The 19,597-nt window shown below is 36.3% G+C and overlaps 1 protein-coding gene across 2 annotated transcripts in view; it reads left to right on the top strand.

Annotated features, from left to right (window-relative positions):
- The window catches only part of LOC6542498 (eukaryotic translation initiation factor 4B), a 35,190-nt gene extending 16,010 nt beyond the window's left edge, over positions 1–19,180 (top strand). Inside the window, exons 3-5 of one of the 2 annotated variants that reach the window (XM_001970919.3) lie at positions 8,090–8,150; positions 12,376–12,499; positions 19,014–19,180. In XM_001970919.3, coding sequence (XP_001970955.2) covers positions 8,090–8,150; positions 12,376–12,499; positions 19,014–19,067 — 239 coding nt within the window. In that variant the 3' untranslated portion in view covers positions 19,068–19,180. Of the gene's footprint in view, positions 1–8,089; positions 8,151–12,375; positions 12,500–19,013 lie in introns of those variants that run through there. The other variant, XM_026983522.1, reaches the window with a different exon arrangement.
- Positions 19,181–19,597: the final 417 nt, after the last annotated feature.

Here is a 19,597-nt window from a genome sequence, read left to right as displayed (position 1 = left end):
ATCCAATGTATTCATTCCTATAAGGTTATGAAATTTGAAAATTAATAATAGAAAAGTATCGTTGCAGTTGTATTCCGTGAATAGGTTAACTTTGGTCATTTTATTTATTTTGTGGGAGCCTAAGGCTGTGGTGATTAAAATTGGTGTTTCTAGCGTCTCTTGGTTATATTCCTCAATGAGGTCAGAATTAATGAAAGAAGAAGTAGCACCCGTGTACTTCTAGTAGCGGGAATAAGTTTCTCTACTTTGGCAATCTTAGACATTTACTCTAGAGAAATCCTTGAAGACTTGTTTAAGAGTGTGTGTTTAGATCTTAGATATATTAATTAAATCTTGTATGTGTGTTGTATTTATGTGTACTTAATTAATGTGTGTAAATTAATTCGATGTTGGTTGTTGGGTATTTTATTGTTGTTGATGGATAAACAGTCCTTGTGTTAACTGTAATTATATATGCATGAATATAAGTATACTTGTATTTATATGTATATATGTGTACTGAGAGAGAGAGATACATATATTTTTTTTATATATATTATATTATATATTTCTTTTTTTAAAATGTTTTTTTTTTATTTCTTTTTTTTTTTTGGCATCTATTATATTTTGTGTATATGTTGGTTGTTGTTAATTTGATCAACCAGGCATGCTCATTCGACCTGAATAAAAGCCGCCAGCTAAATCAATCTGCAACAACATATTGGTATGGAGAGAGCCAACCACGCCACGAGTGCGCTGAACCAATTGTTCGCTTTGAACAATAAGCGCAACTTGTTCGACATCAGCCCAACAGCTAGACACGCCAGTAAATCGTCGCTATTGAGCTGTACTCGAACTCGAACTTGGCCGTCAGCAAGCCGTTTGAGTCGATCTTACACACCGTTTGACGCGGTTCACTTCACCAAGCTCACGTATGAGAGCCTCAACTATGCACTGTAGAAGCATTGATTTACCACATAAGTGCCGTTTTTGTTCCACTTGGATTTTTGTGCTTTTATTTATTCTGGTTATTATAATCGTTCTCTTTGAACTTTTATGTAACCAGACACTTGTTGAATATTTCAGCCAATGTATTCGTTCTAATTGAATTTCCTACGTGGCTAAAACATTATGGATTTGAATTTACTTGGTCAAACAAAAAAAAAATCTCTCATTAGTTATGTATTATTATTTTTTTTTACTTTATATTATTGCATCACAACGTGTGTATGTATTTAAAAAAATTATTTTATTCTATTATAATATATATTTTTTATATTTCTTTTTGTATTTGATTTTTTTATTCTGTGTAAGTGTTGGCATTATTATTTCTCTCACTCTACTCACTTGTATATAACGATAATGTATTGGAGCTTCATTTGGTCCGGTTTCCGACTGCGCCAGTTATAGTCAGGGTGGTCTCTTCTGACTAATTCCTTCTAGTCCGTTTGGTCTAAGTATTAGTGTTTTGCACTCCAATCCAATATATTTATAAGATGGTTTTGATTCTTGTTCTTTAGTTATTTATTTGAACAATAGATGTGGTTCAGTCGCTCGTCAAACTCAGACTGAGAACTGTACAGAAGAATGATATTATATATTCATGTTTGGTTGTTATGAATCTGAGCCAGGGCCAGCAGCGGATTTGATGAATGCCTCCGTTTTGCTGAGCTGTTTCCGCCCACAATGTTACACTACGTTGCAACTTAAGAGGGCGACGAACTAACAGTTCTGGCGTGGAGGTTTAGGGGGCGGGGAAGTAGACGTCGAGACTGTTGATGTGGTAACTCGGGCACTCTATTCTTCAAATATCATAAAATATTAAGCGCAGCCGTAAAGTTATATTAAAAAAGGAAAAAACTGGTGTTAAAGCGTGCGTTCGGACTGTGCAAAGAGTTATTTCAAATGCTGAACATATAAAGCATCTAAAATTAAAAAAAAACCACCTCTAAACTAACTTAGAAAGATGCAACCACTTAATTTCTGTCGATCAAATATGACCTGGACTAAGGAGTGAATGGCGTGTAGTATTTTCAGTTGAAAAAAAGTTTAATGTGGAGGGTCCGGACGGCTATGCCCACTACTTTCATGGTCTCAGAAAGGAAGAGCATACTTCGATTGCACAGCCGTGCGGGTGTGGGGAGCTATAACATACTTTGGCACTATAGAACTGCAGTTTCTTAACAGCCGTATGAATGCCATTGCGTACAAAGGTGTACTGAATACGGCATTCCCTGCAATCAAGGATATTTTTGGACCCTTGAAATGGAAGTTCCAGCAGGATAACGCAGCTATCCACACAGCCAGGATTGTAAAGTCCTGGATTGATGGTCAAAACGTGGAATTACTGACTTGGCCGCTATACTCTCCCGACCTAAACATTATAGAAAATGTTTGGGGATGGCTGGCACGAAAGGTGTACTACGAGTCCGGCAGGCAGTATTCAACTGAAGCAGAACTCCTTGAAGGAATAAAAAGGTCCTGGCAAGTTGTTTCACTCAATTATATACAAAAATTATATGATTATATGACCTCAGCGGATGTACGAAGTCATACTTAACCGTGGAGGCTCAACACATAATTAATTTGTTTTCAAAATAGGTTAAAAATATTTAAATTAATATATTTTATAAAAAACAATTTGTATGAAGTTTGAACCCATTTTCTTTTGTTATTTTAAGTTTTCAAGTGACTGTGCTAATCGGCTGTCGCAAAAAAATAGTGAATTTGGTATGTTATGTTTGTTTACATTAATTTAAAATGTTATTAATAAAGTTAGTATCCTATCTTCTATTAATTTTCGTGTGAAATTATATATTCTTTTAAGGGGAAAAAATGTATTTGAAAAGCTTTTATAGTTTTCCTGATATTAAGTTGAACATTGCACACTGCAAAAAACACATGATATTCGAATTAATCGTGGTTGGTTATAGCATTCTGTCTTATTTAATATCATTTAGTTAAATTGTCTACCAGACTTTTTAAATTGCTAAGGGACACTTGCGGACACTTAATTTTCGTCCTCTTTCTCCGGGCCAGAAGGTATTCGACGTTTTGGCCTAAGTTCACTGTTTGAAATGTTGGTATAGCTCCAACGTCTCTTAAAACTGAAGAAAATCATTTTTGAGTTCAGTCTTGTACGCAGTGGCAGACTTGAGCTTGCATGTTCCATAAAAAGATATGCCTTTTCATAACATTACTACGCATGGGCAAACTTTTGCTTGCATTTTCCATTAAAAGCTATGACTTTCAAAACATTATTTTTTTTTGCAAATCGTGGGCATAGTAAATAAATCTTTCCGGTTCATTGATATTAAACATCTTTTCGCCGGACTTCCCAACCATCATCACGTTGTGTCCTCGGGCACGATCAAAGTGTAATCCATATATGTATGATGTACTGGTCCGATTTCACCGTTTCAGAGTTTTCAACTAACTATGTACAATAGTAGCTTTCGGTAACTTTTAGTACATTTTGGAGGTTGTAATTTCTAAGCATATATAATTTCTTAATTACAGAGGTGGTCAAAAGTATTTACACAACGTGTAAAAAATAACTGTTGATGGGCTAAAAATAGAAGCATTGAACTGATGCTTGTCTGTTGTCAGAAGTATTTACACACAATTTTTACACGTCAAAATTATTTACACACAGCTTTTTTAATTGATTTTTGCGTTTTTTATTGAATTTAAACGAAATATTTTATATTATTTTAATATGTGATTATGTTAAGCCAACTAATATCTAGTTAATCCGCCTTTGGCATCAATGACTGCTTGGAGCCTTGCTGGTATTGACCGGACTAAGTTGTGCGCAAACTCAAGAGGTAATTTTGACCAAATTTCCGTTATTTCGGCTATAGTTTCATCGCGCTGGCGATCTCTTTCAAATGTCCTCTGACTCTTAACATAAGCCCAGACATTTTCGATAATGTTCAGATCGGGGCTTTGTGCGGGCCATGGAAGTACCGCCTGATTTATGACTTTCAAGAACTTGGTTGGTACTCGGTCTTGTGGCATGGAGCATTGTCCTGCTGCAAGATCCAGTCATTCGTGGAGAATAATCTATTTCCTGAGGTTAATGCGTGCTCACTTAAGATATAAAGGTATCCTGTTTGATTTAGTGTACCCTCTATCGGTACCATGTCTCCAAATCCATAGTAGCTTAAACAGCCCCAGAACATCACCGTGCCACCACCAAACCGATTGATTGGCTGGACGGCATTACCCTTTAGTTGTTTTGGGAGATGCATAAATTGCTTGCTAAATGATCCCTGAAACTGAAACGCAACTTCATCAGTCCATAAAACATCAAAGCAGAACTCGAGAGGCTTCTCTTTATACTCCAAGGCAAATGTGAGACGTTTTTCCTTGTTTCTTGGGGTAATATCAACTACTGCACGAACAACATAGGTGTTGATGTCAACTTCCTTCATTCTGCGACGCAGTGTACTATCGCTAATATGTTTTTCAATTAAATTTTTCGAAGCTGCAGCAATTTTAACGGTACTTATGGTGGGATTACTTAGTACAACTCCTATAATGTGTCTGCAGTCTCTTGGGTTCATTGCAACTTTTCGGGCAGTTCTCTTTTTATTTTCCAAATTTCCCAGTGTGTCCTTTTTTTTTAACTAAATTGTACACAGTTTTACGTGATATTTTGTACAACTCAGCTAATTTGGATGCAGAAGTATCAGCCTGAAATTTAGTGACAATCTCGGCTCGATGATCAACTGATAGCTCCTTTGTTTTTGCCATTTTACAAATTAAATGCTTAGTTTAATCTATTAATTTAACTGTTAATAGTTAGTTTAAGTTCCAATTAAGCGATCAACATCAACTAGAACTTCACTTACTCAATGCAAATCAAAGACTAATCTTCAATTTGCAATGTGTAAATAATTTTGACGTGTAAAAATTGTGTGTAAATACTTCTGACAACAGACAAGCATCAGTTCAATGCTTCTATTTTTAGCCCATGAACAGTTATTTTTTACACTTCTTTCGTTTGCTTCTGTATAGATGTAGAAGCACGACAAATATGTCGTTATGTTCGTTTCTGAGTACAAAAGCAGCAGCAATAAGCGATCAAAGTTGACAATTGAAAAAAAAGCACGTTGTGTAAATACTTTTGACCACCTCTGTATATAAACCATTTCCCTTAGTGTGTGGCAAACTTCTGAAATCAATCAATATATGAAATCAATATACAATCTGCAAGGATATAAAAGGGGTTATTTTTAAAGAATTCTTATTTTAATAATTATAATTATAATAATTATATTATTATTTATATTATTATTAATTATTATAATAATAATAATTATAATAATAATAATTATAATAATTATAATATATAATAATAATTAAATATATGTAACTTGTTTTCGTACAGATAGAACTCCCACCAACTTTACCCAAATCATAGGGAAATTTAGAACAAAATTGGCAACAGTTTATACCCGTTATTCATAGAGTAAAGGAGTATAGTGGATTCGTTGAAAAGTATGCAACTGACAAAGGGAAACGTTTCCGACCACATAAAGTATATATATTCTTGGCCAGGATCAATACCCTAGTCCAACTGGTCATGTCCGTCTGATAGTATGAACGCCTTGATCTCAGGAAACATAGATCTTCCAAACATAGACGCAGCGCAAGTTTGTTAAATGAAGTTGCCAAGCCCACTCTAACGCCCACAAACCGTCCTAAACTGCCGCGCCCACCCTTTTAAAAAATGTTTTCATATTTTTTGAATTGTTTATTAGTAAATTTCTACAGATTTGCCAAAACTCTTATTGCTACGCCCACTCTAAAGCCCAAAAACTGCCCAAAACTGCCGCGCCCACACTTTTGAAAAATGTTATAAAATTTTCCTTTTTTTTTTGTTAGTCTTGTAAATTTGTATCGATTTGTCAAAAAACTTTTTGCCACGCCCGAAACTGTCAAGCTCACACTTTTGAAAAATTTTTAATTTTATTTCTCATTTTATAATTTTTTTCCGCAGTTTCTACCGTTATTCCAGAAAATGTTTAAATTTCTCGTTTGCAATTCCACTAGCTGAGTAACGGGTATCTGATAGTCGGGGAACTAGACTTAGCATTCTATCTTGTTAAATGTTAAAATAGATGAAATTTTAAAGTGCTACCAAATCATTATCACCATAATCAGATATATTATTTGCAGAATATGTACAAGTACTTACCATAGTTTGTTCGATGAAAACGCCTAAAAATCCCCTAGGAGACCCGGAGTATTTGTGGAGCTCTATCGCGGGAAATATATTTTTTAAAGCAAATTCGTTTAAAGATAGGGGCAGATTTATTTTCCATGGACCCTACATCAACGTTATTACGGATAGACAAAGTCTTTATGTGATGGTTTCAGGCTATTAGATTCCCATTTTTGGGCTATTGCGAACATGATATTTTCAAAAGTTTGGGAAGTTTGTGGGCATTAGATTGCCCACAGCCCAGGCGGCACTAGAGTCTGCATGTCTAATCTCAACATACTTCTTTTATAGTTTCCGAGATCTCGACTTTTATGCGGACGAACCGCGCACGATCGTCTCGGGTATTGGTCCTGATAAAGAATATAGGGTCGGTAAGAATATATTAGTTTGGCAAATATCTCCCTTCCGCCTTTTTGTCTTTTGAATTTCGCGGCTATGTACAAAGCGCTACAAAGCTCGTATCTGGCAATACTATACATAATTTGAAAGGTCTTGACATAACCTACAAAACGACGCTATGCATGATTAGTTTGGATAGTTTGCGTTCAACAGTTATAGACGTGTAAACATGGAGTTCACTAACGCCGAAATTCGCGCTATTTTAAAGTTTTCCTTCGTTAAAGGCAAATCCGCTAGAGAAACGTTCCGTGAGATTAATGGTGTTTTGGGGGTTGGTACTCTATCACTTCGAACCGCGGAGGAATGGTTTCGACGATTCAGACAGAGCCGGTGAAAACGACACCATGGATAAGCCAGCCGGCGGAAGACCTGTGACGACAAATACCGATCAAATCGTGGAATACATCGAGTTAGACCGGCATGTGGCATCTCGTGACATCGCCCAGGAGATGGGAGTTAGTCACCAAACCATTTTAAACCATCTGCAGAAGGCTGGATACAAAGAAAAGCTTGATGTTTGGGTGCCGCATGATTTGACGCAAAAAAACCTTCTGGACCGAATCAACGCCTGCGATATGCTGCGGAAACGGAACGAACTCGACCCATTCTTGAAGCGGATGGTGACTGGCGACGAAAAATGGATCACATACGACAATATCAAGCGAAAACGGTCGTGGTCGAAGGCCGGTGAATCGTCCCAAACAGTGGCCAAGCCGGGATTGACGGCCAGGAAGGTTTTGCTGTGTGTTTGGTGGGATTGGAAGGGAATCATCCACTATGAGCTGCTCCCATATGGCCAGACGCCTAATTCTACCATCTACTGCGAACAACTGGACCGCTTGAAGCAGGCGATCGACCAGAAGCGTCCAGAATTGGCCAACAGGAAGGGTGTAGTGTTCCACCAGGACAACGCCAGACCATACACTTCGTTGATGACTTGTCAGAAGCTACGGGAGCTCGGATGGGAGGTTTTATCGCATCCACCATATAGCCCGGACATAGCGCCAAGTGATTACCACCTGTTCCTGTCCATGGCGAATGCCCTTGGTGGTGTAAAGTTAAACTCAAAAGAGGCTTGTGAAAAGTGGCTGTCCGAGTTCTTCGCAAATAAGGAAGTTGCCGTCTAGATGGAAACAGATTACCGAACAAAATATTTGAACGCATATTTGAACTAAATCCGATCACTGTCACACTTTTTATAAAGCATTCAATAAAGAGCAAAAAAAGCGGAAGGGAGATATTTGCCAACCTATTATATACTTTCGGAAACGCTTTCTTTTAACTGTTAGATACTTTTCAACAAAAGAATCTAGTATACCCATTCACTCTACAAGTAACGGGTATAAATATAGATCTTTTGAGTGTTAAATATGTTTGGAGTTGGGAACATTTGATATATGGTCACGAAACTGCAAAGTTATTGCTTATACATTGTCAAATAGTAAAAACGTTGAATAATATTGTGCGTTTTTATTTCAGGTGAAAAACTGGGTGACGAAGAAATCAATAAATTGAATCATCCGCGAGGCCAGTTTAACAGGTATATTAAACATGCATTGGAGGAAAAAAATGCATCAAAACATTTGAGGTCAAGAAAATAAGGTTTAAAGAGTACACATTAACAAAATTTGGTCTGGTAATCCGCGTAACACACATTTAAATCTTTTATTGTTTCTTACGTGCTTCCGTGCATTTTACCAAAGCACTTGAATCTTATTCCTCAATCTACATATTTCGTGTTTATTATAACGGTAGATTGATTCGTTGAAGAGTATGTAACAGGTAGAAGGAAGCGCTTTCGACCCTATAAAGTATTTAATAGGTTGGCAAATATGCTCTTTATTCAATGCTTTATAAAAAGTGTTACACTGATCGGATTTAGTTCAAATATGCGCCGTTTTGTTCGATAATCTGTTTCCATCTAGACGGCAACTTCATAATACCTCCCTCGTAGAAGCCCCCCTCCTTATTTGCGAAGAACTTGGACAGCCACTTTTCACAAGCCTCTTTTGAGTTCAACTTTACACCACCAAGGGCATTCGCCATGGACAGGAATAGGTGGTAATCACTTGGCGCTATGTCCGGGCTATATGGTGGATGCGATAAAACATCCCATCCGAGCTCCCGTAGCTTCTGACTAGTCATCAACGAAGTGTGTAGTCTGGCGTTGTCCTGGTGGAACACTACACCCTTCCTGTTGGCCAATTCTGGACGCTTCTGGTCGATCGCCTGCTTCAAGCGGTCCAGTTGTTCGCAGTAGATGGTAGAATAAGGCGTCTGGTCATATGGGACCAGCTCATAGTGGATGATTCCCTTCCAATCCCACCAAACACACAGCAAAACCTTCCTGGCCGTCAATCCCGGCTTGGACACTGTTTGGGACGATTCACCGGCCGTCGACCACGACCGTTTTCGCTTAATATTTTCGTATGTGATCAATTTTTCGTCGCCAGTCACCATCCGCTTCAAGAATGGGTCGAGTTCGTTTCGTTTCAGCAGCATATCGCAGGCGTTGATTCGGTCCACAAGGTTTTTTTGCGTCAAATCATGCGGCACCCAAACATCAAGCTTTTCTTTGTATCCAGCCTTCTGCAGATGGTTTAAAATGGTTTGGTGACTAACTCCCATCTCCTGGGCGATGTCACGAGATGCCACATGCCGGTCTAATTCGATGTATTCCATGATTTGATCGGTATTTGTCGTCACAGGTCTTCCGCCGGCTGGCTTATCCATGGTGTCGTTTTCACCGGCTCTGAATCGTCGAAACCATTCCTCCGCGGTTCGAAGTGATAGAGTACCATCCCCCAAAACACCAATAATCTCACGGAACGTTTCTCTAGCGGATTTGTCTTTAACGAAGGCAATATGGCATAATGTGTTTAAGATTTAATTTGTCTAAATGCTTCGATAGGCATGAGAGCAGGCCAAATGATCTGTATGACGATGAAAAATTATTATCTTATCCTGCATCATTGGCTTTACGTGTACCTCAATTAACTATCTTGGTCTCTCATTGATGAGCGAATTTTAGGTTGAGCTTTCCACAGTGGATATTTTCTGATACCAGATATCACTTACAAAGTGATAATTTTAAAGTTTCTTGCGTCAGCTTTCTTTTTGAGTCAATGTTCTTAAAAGCTAGCAGTTAATAATTTTTCTAGGTTGTTCATAAATTAGGCGAGTGTTTAGACGTTAAGTCAGGTTTATCGGCAAAGGTAATTTAATCTGGTAGTTAATTCGCGTCAGTTACATAATGACATAATGTAAGCCTTCCTTACGAGACAAAGTAGTTCAGGGATTATTTCAATATATTTTGTTTGTTTTTTTTTTTTTATTTAGAAGACGGAATCCCATTAGGTGTGCTTCGCAGACTAGACCTTAGAAGATGGACCAGATTTAGGGTTTCGGCGTCGTCTGGCTCGTTGCTACTGCACCGAAGAGCCTGGTCTTCAGAACGGCCTCCTTTGCGCATTTGTGTTCATCTTCGAGGTGACAAACTGGTGCTCGCACGTTCCATAAAATAAATGGCTCCCCACACCATTACTCCACCTGCACGACTGTGATGTCGACTTAAGAAACATTCTTCCTTTCGCATACCGTGGAAGAAGTAATTATTAATAGTAAATAGATTATCAAGGTTGAACTTCTTTTCGCCAGAGAAGGCCGGAGTCTTCCACTCCTTGATCCACGTCATGTGTTTTCGGGAAAATCTAAGTCGGTTTTTTTTCGAGAATCATTAAGTAGTGATTTTTTTCAATCTCTTCAAGGATATGAGAAACGTGGAAACAAGCATTAACCCCGCGATTTTTTATAATTGTACCAACAGAATTGGATGAGTCGCCTCTTCGATGCTGTGTACGGAGAAAATTGCTTACAACGTTTCGACTTCGTCCAATTTTCTTGGCTATTTTATAGTGTTTTTATCTTGATTCATAAAACCTTTTTTTTCCCTTATATAATAATTCCCTTGTATATAATGAGTAAACAAATAAAAGCTAAAACATTGTGAATCGGAAGGCCATCGCAATCACCGACAGAATTTGCTTTTTTAGAATGTGTTTTCGCGCATGAAGATAACGGATGACTCACTCATCTCAAAATGCCCAGTCTGTATATCAAAAGTAAAAATTAAGGAAATATCATTTTCTAAATTTCTCTCGATAGTGAACTCGATAAAATTGGTTAAATTTCTCTTTATTTTCTTTCACGACCATATACTCGTATACATATAAAATATATAAAAGTAAGGGAGAACCTTTTGGCCAGCCCCCCGTCTATCAGATACCCGTTACCTAGCTAGTGAAAGAGGGAACAAGTAATTTCAATTTAAAATTGGCAAAAAAAAAATGTTCAAAAGTGTGGGCGTGGTAGTATTATGTTGCTTGTGGGCGTTAAAGTAAGCGTGGCCAAATTTTGTTTGGCAAATTGATAGAGCAACACATATTAAAGTGAAAAAATATCACATTATTCAAAAGTTTGGGTGTAGCACTTTTTGTTGTTTTGTTGGAAACAAATTTTTGCTGTGTCTTTGTAATCTTCATGCTTTATCTCAACTTTCTGACTTTTATAGTTCCTGAGATTTCGATGTTCATACGGACGGACAGATAGGCGGACGGACGGTAGTTAGAAGGCAGGTGGCAAACAACTTTTAGGCAAATCGATTGAAATGTATAAAACTAATAAAAAAAAAAAAGAAAACATCAAAACTTTTTCCACAGGACACCAAGGACGCCACAATCCCTTTCTCCCCACGCCAGGACCTTGTATCCTCCTTTAGCACCCCTTACTGTGCTGATCTCAACGTTTCAGCCTCAGCCTTGTAGACTCCCTCGTCATTCAGTGTCTATGCTCTGTTATCTTCATCCACGGATTCTCGGTATCACTTCTTGGTCAGTTGCGGTGACTGTCCTCGCACTTTTGATTCCACGTAATCTGACTGACTTCCCACGTCTTCTTACATGTGCCCCCGAGTTTCGCTAACGGTGTCGATTTATAGGCCGCGGCGGTCCCGTTATTTCCAATTTTTTTGCATGTGCTCGGTCCAAAGGTTCAGCGACGTCCGAAGTCCGCAGATTCATCGTACGACTCTACTTCCGCTTTACGGGGGTCAAAGGCCCATTGCTTACCTCCACATTGCAGCCTCCATTTTAAGAAGGCAATTGATTAAAATTTTCGTGTGTTGTAATTTTTTCAGAAAAATGTCTTAGGGCAGCTGTATCAAGTTTTTTTTTATTTAAAATCATAATTATGTACTCAAAGTTAAAAAAAGAACACTTTATAATAAAAAAGAACAAAACTATTATGTGATTTCTTATTATTTTCAATTTATTTTCCGACTGTTCCGGCAGCATTATTGGCGTTATTTTTTATTAAATTAAAAGCTACATTATATATTGTCAAAATTTATATAATTTATTGTATTAATTATTCCAATGTAGTGGTCCGACCCGGCTTATATTTTACCTGCAATATAGAGAATACTTTTGAGAAAATGTCATGAAGAAAGCTGTATAATTGAGGCAGAAGTTTGCATAGAAACGGAGAGTAGCTGTTGTTAGAGATAAAAAATATGGGTTTTTTAACGGTCGCAAATAATTGCTACCACAAACTATTGGTAGTTTGGACTGTTGGTGGCAAAGTTTTTTTTTGCTTAGTTAAAAAAATGTTTATAAACGGCTTCAAAAAGTTTTTTAATTCAACAAACATAAATTATGTTTTGATTTTTAAATAAATTATTAAATTTTCGTTTTAAATTTTATTTTTAGGCCTGAACTTTTAAGAGAAAAAGTTCATACGAACGGGGAGAGCAAAATTTTGGACGAAAGCAAAATCAAACGAGATTCTCGGAATGACCGTTCACTGCCGAAGAAAATTTCCCAAAATGAAATTGTAAGTAAAATATGTTGTCATTTTGTTGTAGCCTGAACAAGTAATCACATAGTTGGATAAGTTAAACTTTTTGATAATAAATATAACATACTGCCAGACTTTGTGGAAAGTCATCTAAAAGCTCAAACGTGATAATATCTTTATTGTTTTTAATGTAGGACAAACAACTTACTACAAATTTATTCTACTTTAACATAATTTTTTTTGCAGCATTTCGATATTTTAGGACCACAATAATGTCATAGTGTCATATACAAATCATAGACAGACCGATTTTAATAAAATGTAATTTAAAATTACATTGGGTCCTTCCCTATTTTCATATGTGAATCTGTTTGTAAAAAAAAAATGATTGAATTGACTTGAAAAGAGTAGGTCTGGTTTTCTACCTTATACACATATATTTGTTAATTGTGAAATTCGATAACCTATCATTGGATCGCATCTGAGCTAAGCTTTCTCTTATCTGGAAAAAATAAACAAACATCTACACCACTGGTAATTATCAGGACTCCAAAACAGAAAATTATTGCTTATAAAGTCGCAGATTTCATTTCTTTTAAACTATAATGCTGCAGTTCTATTTAATGACAACCACATGCTTTATAGTGAATAAGGATTACCAAAAATGCTCCAATAGCAGATAGCATGACCGCGTTTCTGGCTAAAACAATTGTTACTTGAACATTATAAAGAGCTCCTCGTTACAAGTTTTATAGCCGATCCTGAATGATTTCGCGTACAACGGCAGTATATCAGGCAACGCTTAAGCCTCCCACGAGTCGTATTTGTTGCTGTTACTCTGCACTACAAATATTTATCACTACCTATGACATAAATCACCGTTACTCTGAACTAAAAATATTTATCAATACCTATGACATCTATGGCCGTTACTCAGAACTACAAATATTTATCTAATATTATTTATAAATAAATTTTATAAATATTTATCAATTTATCAATTACCGTTACACTACCTTCTTTATAACCATTAAATTAATATATCCAGAACACTCATATTAAAATTATATAAGATGGATCGAATAGCCCAAAGTTCGCCTGTGGTATTTAAATCAAAGTCACAGAGGCTAAAGTTAATTTTCTTCAGATATAAATACATTTAATTTTCACTAACAACAGAAACGGCACAGCTCCCTTGTCTTAGTTTCTTTAAATGATTGATTGGCATATAAGACTAATTTAAAGGAGTAACTTTTCCTTAAGAATTTCTCGTTTAGTGGCTCTTCAGGACCTGATATTAAGATAGGTCAAAAATTTATGAAAAAAAAATTAATATGGACAACGATTTTCAGTCTGACTTTGATAAGGTGATCGACTATTTTCTCCAATCTGCCACGCAATCATGTACCCCATATAATGTACTAATCTGTAATTTGCCACATTATCCGATTATTACCCTGCGGTCTTGTACACACTTCATATTTGCATATTGAAAGATCATAAAAGATTTTCTTATCGGAATTTAGCAAGTTGAAACATCTTACACCTATAAAATAATTTGATGCGCATTTGTGTTGCCGTTTATAAGTTGGTGTAAGTTTTGGAGTTGGTGTGGCCTCGGTGGTTATTTAATCATTCTTTAATTTAATTTAATTTCTTTAGGCGGGTTTGGGTGCTGGGTTCAGTGTGTTAATAATTTGAAAACATTGGCTTGAAGTTAGCAAAATATTTCTTTTACTAGCGGGATGTTCAGATCCTTGCGGCTGGAACATGGTGCTGATGTGTTTACTGTGTGGCGTTGTATTCGTATTTCCAAACCAGCTCCTTAGTGTAGATTTATTATTTATTAGGCAATACCCGCTTAGCATTTATGTGGTTAAGGTTGAAGTTTAAATGTTGTTTAGTCGAATACGCCAATCGTCCAATCGTATGTCCCTGTTAGTTTACCGCAACAAGGGAATGTTGAGTACGAACTACCTGCACAAGTTTGCACTTCAGAAACACAATCTGCAGTGCCGAAACCGAGTGGTTCCAAACTTCCAACTCAGTGGTTCCACTAAAAACAGAAATTTCCGTTTCTCGTCTTTGCCTTGATACAAACATCATCTGATGTATTGTCTTATATACAAGAAAAAACAAAAGCAGAAACATAAAAGTGGAAAATTTATCTTTTATTAAGCTAGGGACATTTCATATTTCAAGATAAATGTCCCTACAAGGTATTTTCATTTAGACAGTTTTTAAATATGCTGCCGTGATAACGGCTCTAAGTATAAAGTAATGAGTTTTTGATCATTTTTTTAAAGGGTTTACACGCCCAATACGCCCGACTTACACTTTAAGTGGGTGCTCTTTGATCAGAATAACACGGGTTGACGGATGTTAAAAAATATTTGATGATCCTTACATAACTAAACCTTATTTATTTCGCTAGTCCGTCCGATTTTTCAGTATGGATCAGCTGTTTGGAGTTTAAAAAGACTTTTTACTTTTATATACTATGTTATATAATATTATCCCCTTATTCTTATATCCCTAGGTGCTACGATGCTTCGAGCAGCCTCTTTGTATCTTATTTGGTAGTGGAGTTGATAGCCGGGACTTGGTTAGTCGGCTAACCTTTTTTTGTTCAAAGTAGATTCAATACGTACCCCTAATATTAACTAAATTTATGACCCTTACTATATGACCCTCTGACTATAATAAAATTTATCTTATTAGCTGAAATTCTGTCAGTTTTAAGGAGATCATTGCTAACTTTTTTAGCACGATTAGATCTAAAATATTATTAAATATTCTTCTTATTATTATTATTATTATTATCCCTTCTATACTGTTTTCCTAACCAGCGTCTATTTTCTTGAGAATTGAGCCCCACGGTCGGTTGGGCGGGAGGTATAGCCGTAAAAACCACGTTCTCAAAAGACACTTTAAGCTTAATGTAGCAGTTATGTCTCATCTGGTTTTTATCCTGCGATATAAACGTCGGATAAGAGTAAAATAGATTCGTTAAAAAGTATGTAACAGGCAGAATGAAGCGTTTCCCACCATATAGAGTATATATATTCTTGATCAGGATCAATAGACGAGTCGATCTGGCCATGTCCGTCTGTGTATGAACGCCTCGATCTCAGGAACAACTAGAATGTTGAGACTAGGCATGCAGCTTCCAGAGACATAGACGCAGCGCAAGTTTATTTCCAAATGCTGGCACGCTCACTCTAACGTCCACAAACCGCCCAAAACTGTCACGCCTACACTTTTGAAATATGTAATATTTTTTCAGTTTTTTATATATCTTGTAGACATTTACAGATTTGCCAAAAAAAAAACCCACTCATGTCAAGGTCTGGGGATTAATATCCTTTGATGGTTCGGTTAATTAGAACGACTATAGCCAGTGGAAGTGCAAACGAGAAAGTTCAATAAATTATCGGCATAGGGATAGAAATTGGCAAGAAAAGGTAAAATAAAGAAGAAATCAGAAAATCGTAAATATGGCGGGCGTGACAGATTTTTTCGGCTTGTGGGTGTTTCTAATATGTGGTTGGCATATCGATGCAAATTTTCAAGATAAACAATGAAAATAAAAAAATAAAACCTTTTGCAATTGTGTCAGTTTAGGGCGGTTTGTTGGCGTGGAAACGTTATAAAATATACTTAGCTCAAACACATTTTTGGCTCAGGAAACTGGAAATGTTGTTGTTCCATTATTGGTAACTGTAAGCAGACTTCTTCTATCTTCTCTAGGCTGTCTAACATCATTGTGATACTTATTTGTGATTTGTCCTATTTGATTTTGTCCTATCGTTTAACCTGCTAAAGGTTATTACGAAACACACATATTCGGTCAACGCCTTTTTATATCTACTATTAATATTATGCTATTGTATGGCGATATTCACTTTTGAATTATATTTTTGGTTAGGCCTTTTTTTAAGGAATTTTTTTGCTGACGAAATTAGCGGCTGTATCGTTCGCTTACCACAACTGCCTAAGCTGTTCAGAATCCATTCCTCTGCCTGCTGGAGGGTCTGGTCGTGTGTTTATTGTTGTTCAGGCTGTAATAGGTTCTTTACCCTCAGGATTTGTATCGCTATCCAAACCGTCTCAAATATGATATCCGATAGGGACCAATTGTTAGTTAAAGGTGATTAATATACCTGGTACTACGTGGTTCGCAGAAATCAAATATATTTCTCTATAGCACAACATGACTTTATCGACGTCTTGCTCGACATATCGTTGTCTCAAGTTAATTATATTCGTAAGTCTCTTAGTCGATTACTGGACATACATATGCTTTCAAGTGTATTGGCAGTGTATTTCTGTCCAGAGTAGCAAATCATACTAAACCTGAAAGATCCATATCATACTACTTGAGGTAAAAATCGACACAGGGACAGTAATAAAAGAACATCAAAAGAGTCAAAAAACGCGTAATTTTTCAAACAGCGTTTTCTACGTTGCCTCATTCAAAACAGCAACAAACTAAACGCGGTAGCTTAGTCGAATATTTCTCGCTATGTGCTTAGGTTCTTTGCGAAATCCTTCAGATTTTCCCCCTGTAGGGAAGGATTCCTTTGTGATTATTTTCCATAAAAAGGTATTCATTTGGATGCAAGAATTACAGAGGAATCTCTAAATTATCGGCAAATTATCCTAAGCCTTTGGAAAATGTCACTCCCTATTTGCAGTTCCTTTGTAGGTCAATTATATCACCATGTCAACACGGTTTTATAAAACGCAGATCAACAACCACTAAACTTTTGAAGCTTACTTCCTTCGTAATAAAAGGCTTTCACTTTCAAACACTGACTTTAATTAAGACTGTGACTCTGTTAATCATTTACTTCTGGTAAGCAAACTCGATTTATAAAAAATTGTTTATACCCGTTATTCGTAGAGTAAAAGAGTATACTATATTCGTTGAAAAGTATGTAACAGGCAGAAGGAAGCGTTTCCGACCATATAAAGTATATATATTCTTGATCAGGATCAGTAGTAGCTGAGTCGAACTGGTCATGCCCTTCTGTCCGTCCGCCTGTCTATCCGTCTGTATGAATGTCGAGATCTTAGGAACTAAAAAAGCTAGAAAGTTGAGATTGGGCATGCAGACTCCAGAGACATAGACGCAGTGCAAGTTTGTTGCATGATGTTTCCACGCCCACTCTAACGCCCACAAACCGCCTAAAAATGTCACGCCCACACTTTGGAAAAATGTTTTAATATTTTCTCATTTTTTTTATTATTGTATATTAATTTTTATCGATTTGCCAAAAATTTGTTTGCCACGCCCGTTCTACCGCCCAAAATGTTTTCGAAATTTCTACCAATTTCCAGAAAATTAAGAAATTTCTCGATCAAATTTCCACCAGCTGAAAAACGGTTTTTGATAGTCGCGGAACTCGAATATAGCTTTCTCTCTTGTTTGACGAATTACTGATGTAGCGGTAAATTCGATAATAAAGGTGTTTGTATCTCGAATTTCCTATAAAAATATACAATTCTTTTATTAACATTTCTTTTCAAATACTCTCAAATTTCTTCTTGTTCTTGTTTGTGATTGCACAGACAAGTGAAATCCAGCGCGCTTACTAATTATGTTGCCTATGTAACTATATAAAACCAAAGACACTAGAATAATAAGATGCGTAACGGCCATTCATTGGATTTGCACTATGCAGCCACTTTTTTGGTGACGGCAATAATTGCTCTTTCCCCGCTCGCGTAAAATTGAGAGCATAATCTAAAAATAGAATTCACTTACTTGTGTGAGCAAAAAAATGGTGCATGTGTGCTAGAAGACGATTTTCTACCCACCCAAAATTGTGGGATTACTAGTAATTTGTACTAATAAATATACTAAATAGTTAAAAAACTTTATATGCAACCTGTTTATTGCAAAATTGAATTCTTGGGGCAGGACCAGAGATTATTATGAGAGAGAGATTATTATCGTCGCGAGATTATTATGAAATTAATTAGGTATTATTATGAACATTTATTCACCATTACTATTTCTATGATGTATTTAAATAATTATCATGTTAAGGCAATGCAAAATTAGAGTTTTTTACATGGAGGCAATCAATTACAGATAATATAGATTGAAAGTCCATAAACTTCTGTAGTGAAGGGCATATTTTGTCGCACATACAGTGATTGACTGTCGCTGTATGCGTACAAGGCAGTTGCTGGCTCTAGAGTGCTCTCTCTCTCGCCTGGAGCCAGTTCTAGAGCCAGCACAAAAAAATCGTGTTCAAAAAAATAGTATGGCTGAAAAAACCCTGTCTTTGACACAGAAAATACCTTACTCAGTAGTTTCCAGCGGAAATGGTAAACATAGGGAAGGAACAGAAACATTATGAATATCGTGCTATTAAGTCCCTGAAGTCCTTGACATTATGAAAATATATTTGAAAGGCCTGTCACGCTCTTTATAGTATTTACATATATTAAAAGATTTCCAGATTGAAGACTATAATATATAATATCGTCTTAAATAATAATTCGTGTTTTTCTAATTGTTTGCTTAATTTTATTGTAGGTTTTGCAGACATCTAATAAATATTCCGGACTGGACAATGAAGGATCGGAATAAAATATTTGTGTTTCTTATAAATAAATAAAAATAAAGAAAACATATAATAATAATTTACAATCAAATGTTAAAGTGAGTTCTTGGCATTGTTGATAAACGTAAAAAGATATTGACATCTTTGTGTAAACATTTTTATAAATAAAATATTTCGAGCAGTATATGAAACGTATATGGTACATAACTCAAAACTCAGCACAAAAAAAAATTTTCTCGAAAAAAATATTTTTTGTGAGACAAAGACATCTGGTTAACATAAAAACTGGAGCAGCACTGTTTGAAATTAGCAAGACTAAAAATGAAATCGAAAAAGTTTTTTACCGTGTGGGTTTTTGGTATTTCGCAGCCGTTAGTGTTGATACTTGCACAACGTCACTACTAATAAGCAAAGTGCCGTACCTCTAGGACTTTCCAGTTTATTTTAATTTAATATTTCCTCCGTATGCCAACAACATTTTGGTTAAAGCCACCGTTACGTAATGTATATCAACATGTCAAACAAATTTTGGCCACGCACCCTCTAACGCCCGTTA

The sequence above is a fragment of the Drosophila erecta genome, unplaced genomic scaffold (assembly GCF_003286155.1).
Source record: "Drosophila erecta strain 14021-0224.00,06,07 unplaced genomic scaffold, DereRS2 tig00000305-arrow-arrow-pilon, whole genome shotgun sequence".
NCBI lineage: Eukaryota > Metazoa > Arthropoda > Insecta > Diptera > Drosophilidae > Drosophila > Drosophila erecta.
The sequence above is the reverse complement of the archived record's forward strand: the minus strand, read 5'-3'. Positions and strand labels throughout refer to the sequence as shown.